We start from the raw sequence: 18,644 nt of genomic DNA on the forward strand, positions 1-18,644 counted from the left end.
TTTTGAAAATTAAAAAAAAAATAGTTAAATACAAAAATTAATTTGACTGTTGTAAATCAGCTGTTAGTAACCTGTCCGTGATTTGGCAACGCTTTATTTCGGTTGTTTATATTTTTATTTGCACAATATAACCTTAACCGTGTTTAACTTTTTGCAGTCAGTGTAAATAAATAAATTAATTAAAAATGTTTAGTCACAAAACCATAACATTCTAATGTCTCATGGCAGGAATGCTAGTATTTTTTAATTATTGTTTTATTTTTCAATTATGAATTATGAAAATTTGTTAAAAAATAAATTAACTAATAAGTATGCATGAAAAACATAAGCCCGTTAAAGTTTAGTTTGAATTTATTAAATGGTCTGAAGCTCGCGCGCTACGCAACGTTGCCAAATCTTTTGACTCCATTTTATTGTAGGTAACTTGAGAATTTTTTGTGATTTTTAAATATTAATTTCTCAATAAATATCTCGGTAACTGATATATTTTATTGCAAAAAAAGAAACCTGAATATTTGGAAAATCTGATTTTTAGTTTTTTTTTACTTCATCTAATCCACGACTGATAGTATAATTCGAGAAATACTGCAAACGTCTGATTTTCTCGTAAGACTCTGAACAAATACTAACATTTAAAAATTTTATTTTTTCAAAAATTTGTCCGGTAAAGTATAATTTAAACCTCACTATAAGATAAATAAGGACCTTAACTATTAGAAAAAAATTAAATTTACTCATAATCTAATATTTTTTATTTTACATTGGCGGCGAAAGGACCTCCTTAAAAATAAAACTACTGCTCAGAATAGAGAGAGTGTGGAAAACAATGACTTGAATGTGATTTTAGTTTGAAAAGTAAGTAAAATGGTATAACATATGAGTATAAAAAGGGTATTGCGAAGGGGTTGTAGCACATTTTAAGTTTTAGAACAGTAGAAATGTTTGAAGGCAAGCCCAGTAGTATAGTAGGTAGCGTACAGAGTGTAGTAGGAGTAGAGAGGACTACGACTACGAGTTGGTGGTGGAATCGATTAGGGTGTCGGCCATTTTGTTGGCGTATGTCCCAACTGATCCAATGGGAAGCCGAGGAGGCGTGGAAGTAACATCATCACCGAGAACTCAAAGTGTAAGCGAGAAAGCTAACGCTGGAAGAGCTGAGAGAGTAGAGGGGCTAAATCGCCGAGGGTAAAACATCAAGTGTACTTCCCGCGACTGGTGGGGACTGCTGCGCGACAGCTGAATATTGTCAAGTCAAAACTCGATGGAAATCGTCAGTCTTCTGTTCGGTCGGACTCCGTCAACATCATCGTCGGGGTTGTGGCGCCATCTCTTATCTATTCTTCTTTAAATATTTTTTATATTTCAATATTGTTGACATTTTTTTTATTTACTTCTTCGTATTTTGTAATTATTATTTTTTTTTTATTTTTTAAAATTGTGATTTTGTGTTTGATCAAAAAAGATGGACATAAAAATTTTTAAAATTTTTAAATTGAAATTTTGTAAATTAAAAAATATTAATAAATTATTTTTTACCTGTGAGCTACTGAATTTAGTGAGTCATCAAGTGTGATGAAATGTGAAAAAGGTGAAGACTGCCAGTAGGTTTAAGTGAGAGAGAAAGTAACATAATATAACACTGGACTGTCTTCACATATATATGTATATGTTCATATATTTTGTTGATGGATCATGGCGAGGTCAAGGTGACACCAGAGACAAAGTTTGCACGACAAGTTATTAAAATTACCAATATTCATCCCTGACATAATTTATTTCTTCTCAAGTGTCATTGAGTTGTTTTTTTTTATTCATTCTTCATTGATGATTTTAGTTTATAAAATTTATTCGCTCCAAAATATTGATATTGATCTAAAAAAAAAAAATGTTATTAAAAAGTGACAATAAAACATGGAAGACAGGTTTAAATAATGTATAATTTGATAGAGTGATACCTTTTGCCCAGGGTGAAGGGTTGACGTTTGGAGCAGACGCCGGCGTCAAGTCGGCAGGCCTCAAAAAAATAGGGGGTTCAAGCGTGATGCAGCGGGCGGGTCCTATCGGAGGGCCCGGTCATCTAGGGCTTCAAGGGCCGCCTAGGAGTCTCAAGATTTCGTCGGCAAAGATTCAGGATGAGTCTGGTGATCCTATTTCTCAGAGTAAGTATCTTATCACTTGTTTTTTTTTATTTCTTCAGATGAAAATTAATAATAATAAAGTTAGACGACATTTTTAATTTTTTGATCATTTTTCATTTGTGAAATTAAAACTAAAAAATATTTTTTTTAAATTGCACTTATAGTTTTGCAAGTTTTTTACAAATGAAAATTTTTTTTTGATGATTTTTTCAATGAAAAAAATTCTAAAAATTTTTACATGTCGGCTTACTTAATTTTCATTGAAAATTAATTTAGCAGATATTTAATTATTTTTAGAATTTTTTTAAGAAATAAACTATGCTAAAAAAATTGACATGTAGAATTTTTAAAAAATTAAAAATGCAATTATTCTAAAATAAATTTTTAGAAAAAATTAATTTGTTAAATAAAATTAAAAAAACTATCAAGAGACTGCTAACTTTATGGTCATTTTTTTTAGTTATATATATGGCATTAAAGTTATTAGCAGTCACTTGATTATTTTTTAGTTTTTTTTTTACTATTTGTTTTTAATTATTTTTTAAAAATTGCATTTTTAATTTTTTAAAATTTCTTGGCAATATTTTTTGCTATTTATTTGTCAAAAAAATTTTTAAAATTATCAAGTATCTGCTAAATTAATTTTCATTTATATACATTATGAGTTGCAACATTTTCTTCTGGAGAAGTGTATATATACACACATTTATAAATCTTGTCTTAAATTAATTGGCTTTTAATTAGCTCTGATGATTTGTAAAACTATAAAATACAATATCAGTTTAAGTCATAACTGACGTTTAATTAAGCGGCGGTTTGTTATCAATTCATATGAAATTATAACTTTATACGTTATGATATATTGACTTAATATTTGATCAAAACTTTTGCAACTACTAGTTAATTTATTTGTTAATATTTAATTATTGTAGATGTATCTAATTAATTTTGCAAAATTACAATGTCATTTTTTAAATATTTAAATTTATCACACTTAACAAAATGAATAAAAAATAATTGTAAAGTTATAATTCTTGAAAAATATTTTATAAAATTATTAAATTACAAAAAAAAAAATTCCAAGGTAATTGATAAAAACTATTTTGTAAAATAACAATAATATTATATAGTACTAAAGTTAGCCGACGTTTTTAATTTTTTTTTATTTATTAAATTAAAACTAAAAAATATTTTTCAAAAATTACACTCATAATTTTTCGATATTTTTACATATGATATTTTTTTTTATTATTTTGTAATAAATTTTTAAATAAAAAAAATTCTAAAAATTTTTTAATGTCAGCTAACTTAATTTTCATTAATATTAATATTATTAAAATTAGCCGACGTTTTTAATTTTTTTTTATTTATTAAATTATAACTAAAAAATATTTTTTAAAAATTGCACTAATAGTTTTTCAATATTTTTACATTTGAATTTTTTTTTTTATTTTGTAATAATTTTTTAAATAAAAAAAATTTTTAAATGTCGGCTAACTTAATTTTCATTAATATTAATAAATACTAAAATTAGCCGACGTTTTTAATAATTTGATTTTTTTTCATTCATTAAATTATAACTAAAAAATATTTTTTAAAAATTGCACTCATAGTTTTTCAATATTTTTACATACAAAAAAAATTTTTTTATTATTTTGTAATAATTTTTTAAATAAAAAAAAACTAAAAATTTTTAAATGCCGGCTAATTTAATTTTCATTAATATTATTGTGATATCACTAAATTGCTTCATAGTAAAAAATAAATGAATTAAAAGATCAAATTTAACGAGCAAAGAACATATCAATTACCTTAAAGTGATTTATTTAATACTGATAGCGATAATAATAACAAGCATAGCGCTTTGGTTTAGAACAAGGGGATGATAAGTCTCTCATCTGGCAATTACGCCGCAGATGTTCTTATAGTAAAATTACCAGCAAATAACTTACGAAGCCCCGGTTTTTAAGTCGTATAACATAAATGTTATATACAATTTATTATATAAGGTAAAAGCCCCAATATATGATCATGTACCAGTATATGATCACTCCATGTATTTGTATACCTATATTTGTGAATATAGATATACAAATACATGGAGTGATCACATACTGGTACGTGATCATCTATTGGGGCTTTTACCTTATATTATTTTATGTAATGTATTATATATATTATATTATAGATTGTTGATTGAGGGTGAATTAAAGCGAGACAGAAAAAGACAGTATAAAGGTAAAGAGACCGTCGGTATGACGAGGGTAGCTCCTGTGGGCAGGATCTTTATAGTTTTGTATTAGTATGGTTATATATACTGCGTAGAATAACTACGGGTTGCGCAACTCGATTGAATTATCATGAATGTTTGTGTAGCGGCGGTTTGCAATTGAATTAGGCTTACGGATTCCTTTTCTTTCCGGTTCGATCCACATCAGTTAGCAGTCCGCCTTCTCGACCACTCGACTACGTCGTTCCGTCTTTTTCCCCTAATTCTAATCTTCTCCCTGTTATGTATGGTACTGTACACTACGATGTTAGTATATACCACTGCCTTGTCTAATAATGGTGGAAAAGTTTGTTGAGTTACTGCCCGAGGACACACGATGCTCCTAAAAACATTAGTGTGATTAGATTTTCTGTTTGATAACCCATTTGTTTCAATAAGATAAAATAATATTAAATAGTTTTGTTAATCCAAATACACACAGTAAAAAATTTTGTGTCATTGCATCAAAAAGTTTTGTGTTAAAAATTTTTATGTTAAATATTTAACACTTTTTTGTGTTGATTTAACTGAATAAGTGTTAAATTTACACATAAAAGTGTTAAATATTTAACACAAAATTTTTTACTGCGCATATGAAAATTAATTTAGCAGATTTTTAAGAATTTTTGTGTCAAATTATTGCAAAAAAAAAATTAGGAAAAAAAATTGACATGAAGCAACTTAAAAAAATTAAAAATGCTATTTTTTTAAAATAATTTTTTGGAACAAAGTTTGTTAAAAAAAATTAAAATATGGTCAAGTGACTGCTAACTTTAATGTCATCAAATACATGTGTTGAGTACTTACTTCATAGTGAAAATAATTGATTGAATAAATTTAAATTTTTTGCCAAAATTCAAAATTTGAAATTTTTGTCGCAATTCGACTCTGGAGAGAACTACCAATTGAAGTCACAGAAATACTCAGCTTAGACTCTCACTAATATTGAGCGCAAGTAATGATAAATTTTCACAGCTTCATATTCCTACAAGAAATTTTATTAACGGATTTACTAAAATTTACGACGAGCCATAGTAGGAGGCAATCGGTTATATCTCCTTGAGTAATATAAAACTGAGCAAACCTTGTTAAACGTATTGTCGGAGACCAGAGTCCCAGATTTCTCTTTTTTTTACTCCAACTTCCGAGACATGATTGTGAAGATAACAAGACCGATGGTTGAAACATTGATACCTATCCGGTAAATAATCCTGGCGCCAGTAATTTAGTTCCTTAAAAATAAAACTGTTTGTTGAGTTTACCTGAGTCAAAATCTCCAACGTTTCCAACGTTACAAGCGTTAATTCAATGTTTTGAACTTTACAAATAAATAAAAATATATCTAGACATGAAAGACAAAAAATATATATAATGTATAGTGATCTTTTCACTCCAAATCGACCACCTTTGAACCCGATCCCTTTCAAATTTTTTCAAAGTGGGATTCCTTCATTTAATATTTTTAACTTTCCACTAAGAAAATTGAAAATTAAAAAAAATCGGGAACGTTTGTAACGTTGGAAACGTTGGAATCACGTTCGAGACGTTGGAAACGTTGGAGATTTCGACTCGGGTAAATCGAAGTACTACAAGTACAGAATAGAAATAGGTATGTAGGCTATTGTACGGTGATTAAAATCAGACGCACTTTGGGGGTTTAAAATTCGGCACAGAAGGTAACGCCAGTTAAACACCTTTTGGTTTTTTTTTTCAGACCCTTCAAATTACCAAACAGTCCGTCAACAGCTTACCATTGTCATTGTAGCCTGCACTCAGGTATATACGCTCGTAAAACCGACAGGAATACATTTCTGTCCCCTCACATTACATTAAAACTAAATAAACCTCACTGGACATGATCCTCCAAGTATAAAGTTTTAGACTCTGCGTAAACAGAAAGACTTCAGGACTACACATTTAATGAACTTTAATGACGTTATAATATCTCAAGTGTCTAGTTTTTTTCGTCTGTGTATCTCGAGTCGTTATACAGGGTGTCCCAAAAGTCACGGACACCATTGTAGCATCTGATGAAAAAAATAATTCTGAGACGAAAAGTCCTTAGCCATTTTTCAATTAACCGCATAGATAGTTAATTATTAATTGAAAATAACGTCTCTTTATTTGTTAGAGAGAGAGCGCCAGTGTCCAGTAAAATATGTGTCAAACAAAGACACAACTAACTGTATGACTAACTAGTTTCTATAGCTAACGCAGTCACACATATTTACTTACACATTCACACGTACAAGCGTCTTCGTTGGAACGCACTTGACTTGACACTAGTGCTCTCTCTCTAACGCATAAAAGGACGTTATTTTAATGAATAATTAATTATCTATGCGTCTGATTAAAAAATGGCTAAGAACTTTTCGTCTCAGAATTATTTTTTTCATCAGATGCTACAATGGCGTCCGTTCCTTCTGGAACACTCTGTATAGGTCCTGTTTTTTATTTTTTCTCTCTTAAACTCCAAAATAAAATCCTTACAAATGAATGAATTTTAACTGCTGACTATTCTTGTTTATTCTATAAAATACACTGATAGAAGGATTTCTTAGCATTTAAGATTTCTTTGTATTTAAGAAATCATTTCTTAAACATCATTTCTTAGCATTTAAAAAATGATGTTTAAGAAATTATTTCTTAAATATAAAGAAATCTTTTTAAATACTAAGAAATCCTTCTATCCGTGCATTTTTGTAAATCATTTTATTTAAACCCAGAAAAATTTCTTGAATCAAGAGAGTTTTTACTTTATCCAATATCATTTTTTTCTTCTTAAATTCTTCTTGGTCCAAGTAATAAAATAAATATGAAAAATTTGAGTTTATTGAATTATTAATCAACTCCTTATTGAAATAATTATTTTCTAAACTCCACAAAGAGAAAAAAAAAATTTACTCGAATCCAGTAAATAAAGTTAAATAACTTTTTCTCGATTTGATTAAAAAATTCGGTAATTATTTACAAGTGGGGTCAACTCCATTTTGGACCATAACTACGTAAAAAATTAACATTTTTCAATTTTTTTTATTCTGCTTGTTTTTACGGCGCATTTACGATAAAAAAAATGTCGTGAAAGAAAAAAATAAAGATTTTGATAGTTTTTTTGCCATCAAAAGTTGGAAAAAATTTTGGCTTCCATGTTTTTGGATAAAATTTCTATTCTATCTTTTTTTGATTTATTTAATATATTTTTTTTTGAAAAGTACATAATAAAAAAAAAGTTAAATATCACAATTTTCTAAAAAATTTATAAATTTTTTTGAAAATTTGTAAAAGTTGTTAAAATTGTGATAATCTACTTTTTTTTTTTAAATTGCTCATTTTCTTATGTATTTAAAAAAAATATATATATATATGAATAAAATAAAACAAAAATTTCGTTTAAAAAAATGAAAATTAAAATAGTTGCACTTGTAAATATTTTACCAAAAATTCTTACTAAGAAATTTTTGTCGATTTAAATAAATTTTACTCGATTCAAGAATTTTTGTCTTGATTTAAGACAATGAAACTCTTCAAAATTATTTCTTGAATTGATGTAATGTACCAAGGATCATGAAATAAGTCAATACTAAATTTTTATTTTAGCGCAACTTTTCGGAGTTTATTACTCCTTCCTCAGGCTTCTGTAAAAAAAACATACAAACATAATACAATTAATATTACAAACATCTCAAAAGTTTCTTAACAAATCCAATATCATATACCATAAAGATTACAATCATAAACAATAAATGCTTTGTCGTTTCTATAATACACTGATAGAAGGATTTGTTTATAGTTAAAAATATTTGTTAATATTTAACAAATCATTTATTACAGGCCACTTTTTAGTCCTTAACAAATATTTTTTAGTATTTAAAAAGATTTATTAATATTTAATAAATGAATATCAGATTTATTAAATACAAACAAATAATTTTAAATACTAAAAAATATTTGTTTAATACTAAAAAGTGGTTTCTAATAAATGATTTGTTAACTATTAACAAATATTATTTAATACAAATAAATCCTTCTATCAGTGTAGAAATGATTTATATAATAGAACAGATAATTATTTCTTGATTAAAAAATTGATCTCTTGATTCAATTTAATTTTTTTTCTGTGCACAGCTACATAAATATTTAAATAAAATATTACACTCTTGTCAGAAATAAAAATTTAATAACAATAATTAGTTAATCGTTGTAATAAATTACATCAACTTTCAATATTATAAATTCTCACCTGTTGATACTTTATTTACAATGACATTAAGAGGCGTGCATTTCGGGATTCGTCGGAATAATTTAAAAGCAACGTAATAAATTATTATCCTTTTTGCGACGGTAATTACAGTCAGAATTCTGGAGTCTAGATTTTGGTTAATATTTCATAAACATAAACTACTCCGACGGCATAGAATAGTACTGGAAGTATTATATTATATCGGAAGCGTCAAGATCCAGCCGACGGATTGAGACGACTAAGTAAGACAAGAGACAAAGAATATGTGATGTGTGTATAATATATATCTACATATAAGGAGTATGGTAGATACTCCTATAAGAGAGGATCGCCGGTCCAGCGTTAACTTGAAAACTGTTGATCTGAGTCACACACGAATTAGAACCTGATCTTTGGCGACGCCAGGGCGCCGGCTTGGAGGCAGAGGAATGCCGGTCGCTGATAAAAGCCACGGCCAACACCTACATAAATTTCGACCTGGGATAACGGACGGATGGCGGAGACGCGGGGTGACCTGGGCACAAAATCCGCTCTCTCTTTCTGTTTCTCTACTCTTGAGCTCATCGATGAGACACTTGTATGTCCTAAACTTAGATCCAGGTCTTGGATTTTATTTAAGCTTTTTTCTTCATCAGCATCCATCTGCGATCTCAGCTCCGAGTTTGCCCAGCTACTTTGCTTATATACATATTTAATATGCTTTAATTTTTGCTCACAAATTATTTATTTCTTCCTTAGTCTGCCATCCACCGTCCACCGGATTTAGATCTAATAGAAAAAATATTTTATAAATCAAATATATATCCTCGAAGACATAATATACATTATATAATAATATACAAATTTTTATTTTATCTTACCGTGAATCTAAAGAACCAACAGTAGTCCACAGGTTCTCGCCGATCGTGTTGTTGATACCATCGGTCTCATCTTGATCTCAGTGGGAGGCCACGATATCATTCAGCTAATAAAGCGACTCCAAAACCATCTGAATAAAATTAAAAAGAAACTAGCAACCTTGCAGTCATCTATGTGACTGCCGTGACTTGTGAACTATAAATAAATAAAATTTTGCTTTATTAAATAATGAATTTTGTTAAATTGCACTGTACTTTCTTAAATATTGACGTTTTTAAAGATATAAGCTCATCCCGATGTTACACCCATAAAGAGCTTTCATTTGAGTACCCACACACATTTTGATATATTTTTCATATATACATATATATAATATATATAAATATATGAAAAATTGATGTGGGTACTCAAATGAAAGATCTCGATGAGTGTAATGTCGGAATGAGCTTATATCTTTAAAAATGTCAATAGTTCACAAGATACAAGGTCATTCTTAATTATTGATATTTTTAAAGATGTAAGCTCATCCCGATGTTACACTCATCAAGAGCTTTTATTTGAGTATATTGATAGAAGAATTTGTTTATAGTTAAAAATATTTGTTAATATTTAATAAATCATTTATAAGAGACTACTTTTTAGTCGTTAAAAAATGTTTCTTAATATTTTAAAAGATTTATTAATATTTAATAAATGAATATCAAATTTATTAAATACAAACAAATCATTTTGAATAGTAAGAAATATTTGTTTAATACTAAAAAGTGTTCTCTAATAAATGATTTGTTAACTATTAACAAATATTTTTTGATACAAATGAATCTTATCAGTGTACTCACATGCATTTTGATATATTTTTCATATATACACATATGTAATATATATAAATATATGAAAAATTGATGTGGGTACTCAAATGAAAGATCTCGATGAGTGTAATGTCGGAATGAGCTTATATCTTTAAAAATGTCAATCGTGCACAAGATACAAAGTCATTTCTTAATTATTGATATTTTTAAAGATGTAAGCTCATCCCGATGTTACACTCATCAAGAGCTTTTATTTGAGTACCCACATGCATTTTGATATATTTTTCATATATACATATATATAATATATATAAATATATGAAAAATTGATGTGGGTACTCAAATGAAAGATCTCGATGAGTGTAATGTCGGAATGAGCTTATATCTTTAAAAATGTCAATAGTTCACAAAATACAAAGTCATTTCTTAATTATTGATATTTTTAAAGATGTAAGCTCATCCCGATGTTACAATCATCAAGAGCTTTTATTTGTGTACCCACATGCATTTTGATATATTTTTCATATATATATATATATATATATATATATATATATATATATATATATATATATATATATATATATATATATATATATATATAAATATATGAAAAATTGATGTGAGTACTTAAATGAAAGATCTTGATGAGTGTAACATCGGGATGAGCTTATATCTTTAAAAATGTCAATAGTTCACAAGATACAATGTAATTTCTTAATTATGTGTCTAGAGATAGAGCATTTTCTAATTTAATATAAATTAATAGATGAATTGGAAGAAATTAATGACTATAAAACCCCTGATTAACACTTATTTTGAAAAATAAAAAAATAATGAAAATTTCTTTGTATCTTTTCATTTTAAAAAACAACAAGATAAGAAATTAAAATAGAATTTAAAACTACGCTTACCTTTTATGAGAATAAGTACCACGGCGGCTGTTTCATGGGGACGAAATTCACGGTCCGGATGTGCCTGAGGAAAAAGGATGAAAATAATTAGCCAAGGTGTTAATGAAATACCAAAGGAACGCGCGGGACACCAGGTCGGTGCCTCTGAACTGCCAACCAGACAACCCTGACACGCGGCCCGGCGCCGTTCACTGTAACCATACCCCATCATTGTGCCTTATACGTACCTGTACATATTCATATATATATATATATATATTTATATTTGTCTTTTTCGTTTTCTTATCGGCAACGTGCTTGCCTTTATTATTCCTTTTTGAATCTACTAACTTGCCGAACAAGCTTCGAATACTCAACCACTGAGACAATTATAAGGACATCCGTTTTTAATATTATGGGAATCTAAAAATATAGGTATACAGGACTATTTACGCATAAGTATATATCGCTGCAAATGAAATTAAATAATCAATTGTCTATTATCTTAATTAATAATAATTAATTACTGCAGCTGACATTCTTTTGTTAATCAATATAAAATTGGTTATTATCATTGTTCGTCTAAAAACTCTGACGACTATTGTCTTAAAAGAGAGTTGTCACTAGACAAAGACGTGTCACTGACAGAAATTCATTCAATAAAATTCAAGAATAAAATTATATATACATATATATTACATTTAGTAATTAATGTTACAATTTATAAACTAAACTGATAAAATTAATTTTATTAAAGAAAAAATATCTTTAAAAAATTAAAATTCACTTTAATTAATAACAATTTCTTAATTAATACACAGAAAAAAAAATTTCTTGCACCAAGAAAATTGTAAGGAAAACAAAAGTTATTCTGGAGCAAGAAGAAATTTTCTGGGCCGAGAAAATTTACATCCCAGTCAAGAATTTTTTTTTGTATTAAAATTAACTTGATTGAAGAAAAAAATCTTAAATTAAGCAAAAAAAATCTCTAAAAAATTAAAATTCACTTTGATGAAAAACAATTTCATAATTAATACACAGAAAAAAAAATTTCTTGCACCAAGAAAATTTTAAGAAAATCAAAAGTTATTTTGGAGCAAGAAGAAATTTTCTTGGCTCAAGAAATTTTCAATCTTCCTTAATATTTTCGTGAGCCAAAAAAAATTTGCACTCCATTCAAGAATTTTTTTTTTCAGTGTAAAGTTTAAAAATTTTTTTGCTTGTCTCAAGTTAATTTTTTCCTCAACCTAATTACCAATAACAATTATTTTTTTATAACTTGTTACAAAGTAATTACCATATCTTCAAACTTCTTAGAAATAATTTTGTAAAATAAAAAAAACTCCCTTTTAATTCCGGAAAGCCCAACAGAGATTCCCACCTTCAACACAAATAGAATTCCTATTTTTTCTTCTTCCTTTAATATACATATACTTATCGTAAGACCTAACACGGTTTTCTTCTATTAAATTCCCTCAACCCGGTCTTACAAGCTCACAGCTCAGCTCCTCTTATACCGTATACACTATACGGTATTTCCTCTTTATCCTCTCACACCTCGGCGTCTTTCTCATCCTCGATCCGGACTCTCATCTGGGATCTGGATACAAGACAACGTGGTAGAGTAAGAATAAGAACACAGAATAATAAGAGATGTGTTATGTGTTATATGTGGTGGTCGTAGTCAGTGGAAGCTAATGGGACGCCGCTAACACTCACCCGTCCGATTCGGTTCTTTGATCCTCACCGACCTTGCCCTCTCTCACTCTGTTGACGCGCGCGCGCCTGGATGCTGATCCTGTATCACACCACAAAACTTCTCTCTTTCTTCTTCTGGTACTCCAAGAACTCTTACTCTTTATTTCGCGGATACTTGTACGTCCGAGGATGTAGTACGTGCCTTGTAAGACTTTGCGACCGAAAAATCCTGTCTTCTTCTCGACTTTGGTGGTATACTCGTCTCATTCCACCGCATATATGTATATATAATCCTCTGTGTACTATGTACTCCATTGCTTTGTATATTTAAATATATATATACTTGATTCAAAGTGTACGACCTGCAAAAGATTTCAAACTGTATATATAAGTAGATCTTTAGATAGCTGATTTTTTATTTTTTTTTTTTTTTTATAATTTATAATCAAAAACTAAATCTCTTCCCCCATGAAAAAAAAAATATGTATAGTAAAAATATTTTTAATAACTAACTTTTAGCCGATTTTCATATATATTTTAGATATATTCAAAATATATCTTAAAAAACATAAAAAAAAATTAGGAAAACGGTTGACCCTAAAGGCCATTCCTGCAACTTCCCGCTAATTCCGTTAATACCTGGCCGCTTTTTTGAGCTCTTCGAGCTCAAAAGTACAATCTGTGTGTTGTTTTAAGCTCTCCGAGCTCAAAAAGATACCTTTTCTATGCTTTTGAGCTCTTTGAGCTCAAAAGTCTGATAGAAGTTTCATGGAACACTATTTTTTGAATGTTCATACCGCAATAACTTTTGAATGAATGAACCGATTTTTACGCGGTTGGCGGCATTCTGCGTAGTTTTTTAAGCCTTATAAATAATTTCTAAGTTTCAATTGGTCAAACTAGAAATTTCGGAGTAACTCTGAAAAAACACTTTTTTCGGTTTTCTTTCGTTCACGATATCTCTCGAACGAATCAACCGATTTTGACCAGCTTAGTGGCAATCGACGTGGTTTTATGATGTTAAGAGCTGATTAGTTTTTGGAATCGATCGGTCGAGCTGTTTGAAAGTTATTCCAAAAAATGTCGAAGTTATGTTGAAAAAATCCTTATTTCCAAATATTTCGTCGAGGATATCTCTCGAACTAATCAACCGATTTCCACGTTTTCGGCGGCAATCGACGCGATTTTTTAACCTCTGAAATTATTCTATATCATCAAAAACGATCCGAGAAGAAATGACGAAGTTATGTGAAAAAAACAGTTTTTTCGGTTTTTTTCGGTTTTATTTCGTTCACGCTATCTCTCGAACGAATCAACCGATTTTGACCGGATTAGCGCCGATCGGCGTGGTTTTTTGACGTTAAGAGCTGATTAATTTTTGAAATTGATCGATCGAGCCGTTTAAAAGATATTCCAAACAAACCACTTTCAAAAATGATTTTTTTCTAATTTTTTTTGAGATTTTTCAAAATTTCTCAAAATCTATCGGTCCGAATCGGTTCAAATTCTCAGGAAATCTAAGTTTGGCGAAGCCCTTTCGAATGGCACCAACCGCGATGAAATCGGTTCAACCGTTCAAAAGTTATAAGTGATTCACATACTTACACACACACACACACACACACACACACACACACACACACACACACACACACACACACACACACACACACACATACATACATACATACATACATACATACATACATACATACATACATACATACATACATACATACATACATACATAGGGGAGAAGGGGGTCAATTGAACCAAAAAAAGTTTAGTAATTTTTTACTATTCGAATTAAAACTAAATAATAACTTTTTTTTTCTTGGAATGATAGTTTATTAAGTCTACTATCATTATCAATACATAAATTAGTTAATAAACAACGTGAATTTTTAAAAATTATTAATTTATCCAAACGCGTCGAATGGTTCAATTGACCCCCGCTCGGGGGGCAATTGAACCACTGCTCGGGGTCAATTGAACCAATGACATTTATAACTCAAACCCGAACTTTTAATAAATAACATATTAATTGTTACTTTCTAATATTACTGTTGCACATTTTTAATACACATATATTATATTTAATAAATTAAAAATCGATTTAAAAATAATTTTAATTACAAATTGAGTTTATCAAATTGTTAGGTTATTTCCCTGAGTATTTTTCACGTCGAGTCAAGATGCGCGCGCATGTCCCATGCTTCTCCGTATGGTTCAATCGTCCCCGGGACTGCTGGTTCAATTGACCCCGTATAATTTTAAAACAATTAATAGTAAATAATAAATAAATAAACCATTCTATCACTATAAACAAAGTTGAGGATTATAAAATATAAGTATATACAACTACTATAATTCAAATTTTATCAATTAATTCAAAAATTTAAATATTATTAAACAATTTGTCACCAGCCGAAAAGAAAGTTTGCATGCCTAAAAATAAGAAAATCTCAATTTTTCAAAATTTATCGATCGCAATGATTTCAAATTTTGATCATATCCGAGTTTAACATATTAGAATCTAATTCTAAGAGCATGAAGCGTTTTTTCAATTTTTTCGATTTTTTAAGTCGAGTGGTTCAATTGCCCCGTGGTTCATTTGACCCCCTTCTCCCCTACAGACATAGTGACAACCTCGCGGGGATAGTCAGGGAAGCTTCCTGTGACCTTCAAACGTCGAGATCTGATGAAAACTCGATTTTTGCAAAACGGGGTGAAAACAATAACTTCCCGATTTTTGAAAATCTGAGATTTTTAGCGGGAAGTTAAAAATATATTTTAAATATATCTAAAATGAAATATGTAAAATATATATGAAAATCCACCAAAAGTTAGTTATTATTATTATTGCGTTTTATTTGCATAACTTTAAAGTTTTATACAAGTTTTTTTGACAATACTGAAGATGAAAATTAAATTAGCCGACGTTTTAAATTTTTCGATCTTTTTTTTATTAATTAAATTAGAACTAAAAAATATTTTTAAAGAATTGCACTTATAGTTTTTCAAGTTTTCTAAGAATAAAAATTTTTTTCTTATTTTTTTGTAATATTTCTTTTAATAAAAAAAAATTCTAAGTTTTTAAATCTCGGCTAACTTAATTTTCATATACTGAATGTCGAGTCGAGTCGTACCTATACGATAGACCATGAACGTGTGTGTGTGCAGAGTAGAATCATGCATGTATTGTACTATACAATTACATCTATATCTGTTGAGAGAGAGCATGGGCGTACGAAATCAGATGACTATATCTATATATTAGCTCTAGCTTCAACGAGAATTTTCTCGAACAATTTCGGGAAACATCGTAGGCGACAAGTTGCTGCGGATGCGCAGAACGGTATGGCGCCGATCGGGGCCGTATATAGGAAAAACCAAAATTGCTCGTGCGGTGGCCAGTACCACCAGTTGCTCTGAGGCCCTTGAATCAGAAGTAATTTTCACGCAATCGTTCTCGCATATTACGCATCATACACTGATAGAAGGATTTGTTTATAGTTAAAAAGATTCAGTGTTCCCATCCGTCACATAATTATCGTAAACGTCACATAATTTGAAGCATTATACGATCGTACATCCGACTTTGATTATGTGACGAAAAGTTACGATAAAATGTGTCTTGTACGGTAATTGTACGATAATTTTCGATATGTTTGATTTTCATTCTTATCCATGCGGGTTAACTTTCATTTATTACCTGCTCGAAGTATGCAGCACCCCGCAAATGCCCTATCGCCCTACACAGTTTATTTTGTTATGCTAATGTTTAATAAATTAATATGAATCAATATATAAAATTGATTATTTTTTCATTTGATTTCATTTCATGAAGAAACATTTTTTTTGTAAATATTTTTCAAGAGTAAATTTATGTCCGAATTTTAAATGAAAATATTTTGGCATAAAAAAAATTTAAACTATGTAAATTTAGTCAAGAACTTAAATTTAAAATTTTTTTTTTGTGCGTACGATAATTTTTCAGAAGATCCGATAATTTGACGGCACTGTGTCGATCAGACAAGCAAAAGTTTCTGGGAACACTGAAAAGATTTGTTAATATTTAACAAATCATTTATTAGAAGCCATTTGTTAGGCCTTAACAAATATTTATTAGTATTTAAAAAGATTTATTAATATTTAATAAATGGATATCAGATTTATTGAATACAAACAAATAATTTTAAATACTAAGAAATATATATTTAATATTAAAAAATGGTCTCTAATAAATGATTTGTTAGCTATTAACAAATATTATTTAATACAAATAAATTCTTCTATCAGTGTACAGTCCAATTGAGACATTCTCAAAAATCACATCGTTTAACATCATTTTATTTACTATCATTCGAATCATATTCACGAATTCAATTATTTTCGGTAAAACGCAATTTTATAGAAATAACACGGTAATTCGGACTAACGCCATACATCCGAGCTCTCTCTCATTCTTTTGGGTATTGACGGCCCGTGGTTTTGATCGTGCCTCCTTGGCTTTGATCGTTTCTCTCTCAAACACATACAATCTAATAGCACTCTCCAGAAGAGTCATCAGTATTCGCCTACATTTGGCAATACGCATTAAGCTATTCTCACCAAAAGATAGTTATTATTACAATAGCTCAGGTCCTTCCTGACGAAATAACAATAGCTCAGGCCAGCTCCTGACAAAATAACACTAGCTCAGGCCAGCTCCTGACGAAACAACAATAGCTCAGGTCCTATCCTGACGAAATAACTATAGCTCAGGCCAGATCCTGACTAAACAACAATTACACATCCACACACATTTATTTCTTGTAATTATCATCGAGGAGGTTTTTTTTTTTATCTGATAATCAGATTTTTCCTCCTCTGGGACAATAAATTTCTTCCTGTTGTCCCAAACATCGAGTGTAATTTATTTAAATTTCCTATCCATCTACACTAATAATCAAAATCAAATTCTGAAAAACTGAAGCACGAAATCTCGGCGCTTTGACGAGGTTTCGACAAAACACTGAAGTAAGCAATTTTTTTAATTGTTGTAATAAGTCAATTACAATAAAAAAAATGCTTCTAAAAATTTTCACTGATGATTTTTATTAATTTTTACACGTGGAATTTTTTTATTTATTTTTTTTTCACAATAATTAAATTGTTATAAAATTCTAAAAAAATTTTTAATGTCTGTCAACTTCAATATCATTTGTTTTTTTTTATACTATATAAATATTAGAAATTAGCATTTTTAAACTTTTTCTAAGAAGGTAATAATTATTAAATAAATATTAAATATTTCAAAGATTTTTTAACTATTTTAAATATTTAAAATTATTATTTGTTGATAACACTTGATTTATCCTTGGCCAAAAGTTAGTTATTAAAAATATATTTACTATACATATTTATATATTTTTTATAGATTTTTAATATATTTTTTTATGTATTTAGACATATATTTTTTTTCATGGGGGTTAGCGAGTAAATTTTTATTATGAAAATAAAAATTTGTAAATATAAATAAAAAAACATTTTATTACACAATAAAAAAAAAAAAATTTCAATATAAAATTTTTATCTCAACGAATAGAATGTTTTTTTTTATTTGAATATCAGAGAAATAAAATTCTTTTTTTTTTTTTTTTTTTTTTTTACCTACTAGAGTATCCGGCTGTTGATTTAATTAGCTCGAAAATTGCTACTCAAATCAAATTACAGTTTTAAAAAATTTTTTTTATC

At 28.8% G+C, this 18,644-nt stretch overlaps 1 protein-coding gene across 1 annotated transcript in view; it reads left to right on the forward strand.

Annotated features, from left to right (window-relative positions):
• Positions 1-1,440: 1,440 nt before the first annotated feature.
• Positions 1,441-18,644, forward strand: part of LOC123258847 (insulin gene enhancer protein ISL-1) — a 33,174-nt gene continuing 15,970 nt past the window's right edge. Inside the window, exon 1 of the mRNA XM_044719088.1 lies at positions 1,441-2,159. Within this exon, the coding sequence (XP_044575023.1) occupies positions 2,042-2,159 (118 nt within the window). The 5' untranslated portion in view covers positions 1,441-2,041. The remainder of the gene's footprint in view (positions 2,160-18,644) is intronic.

Source organism: Cotesia glomerata, linkage group LG2 (assembly GCF_020080835.1).
Source record: "Cotesia glomerata isolate CgM1 linkage group LG2, MPM_Cglom_v2.3, whole genome shotgun sequence".
In the NCBI taxonomy this organism is placed as follows: domain Eukaryota; kingdom Metazoa; phylum Arthropoda; class Insecta; order Hymenoptera; family Braconidae; genus Cotesia; species Cotesia glomerata.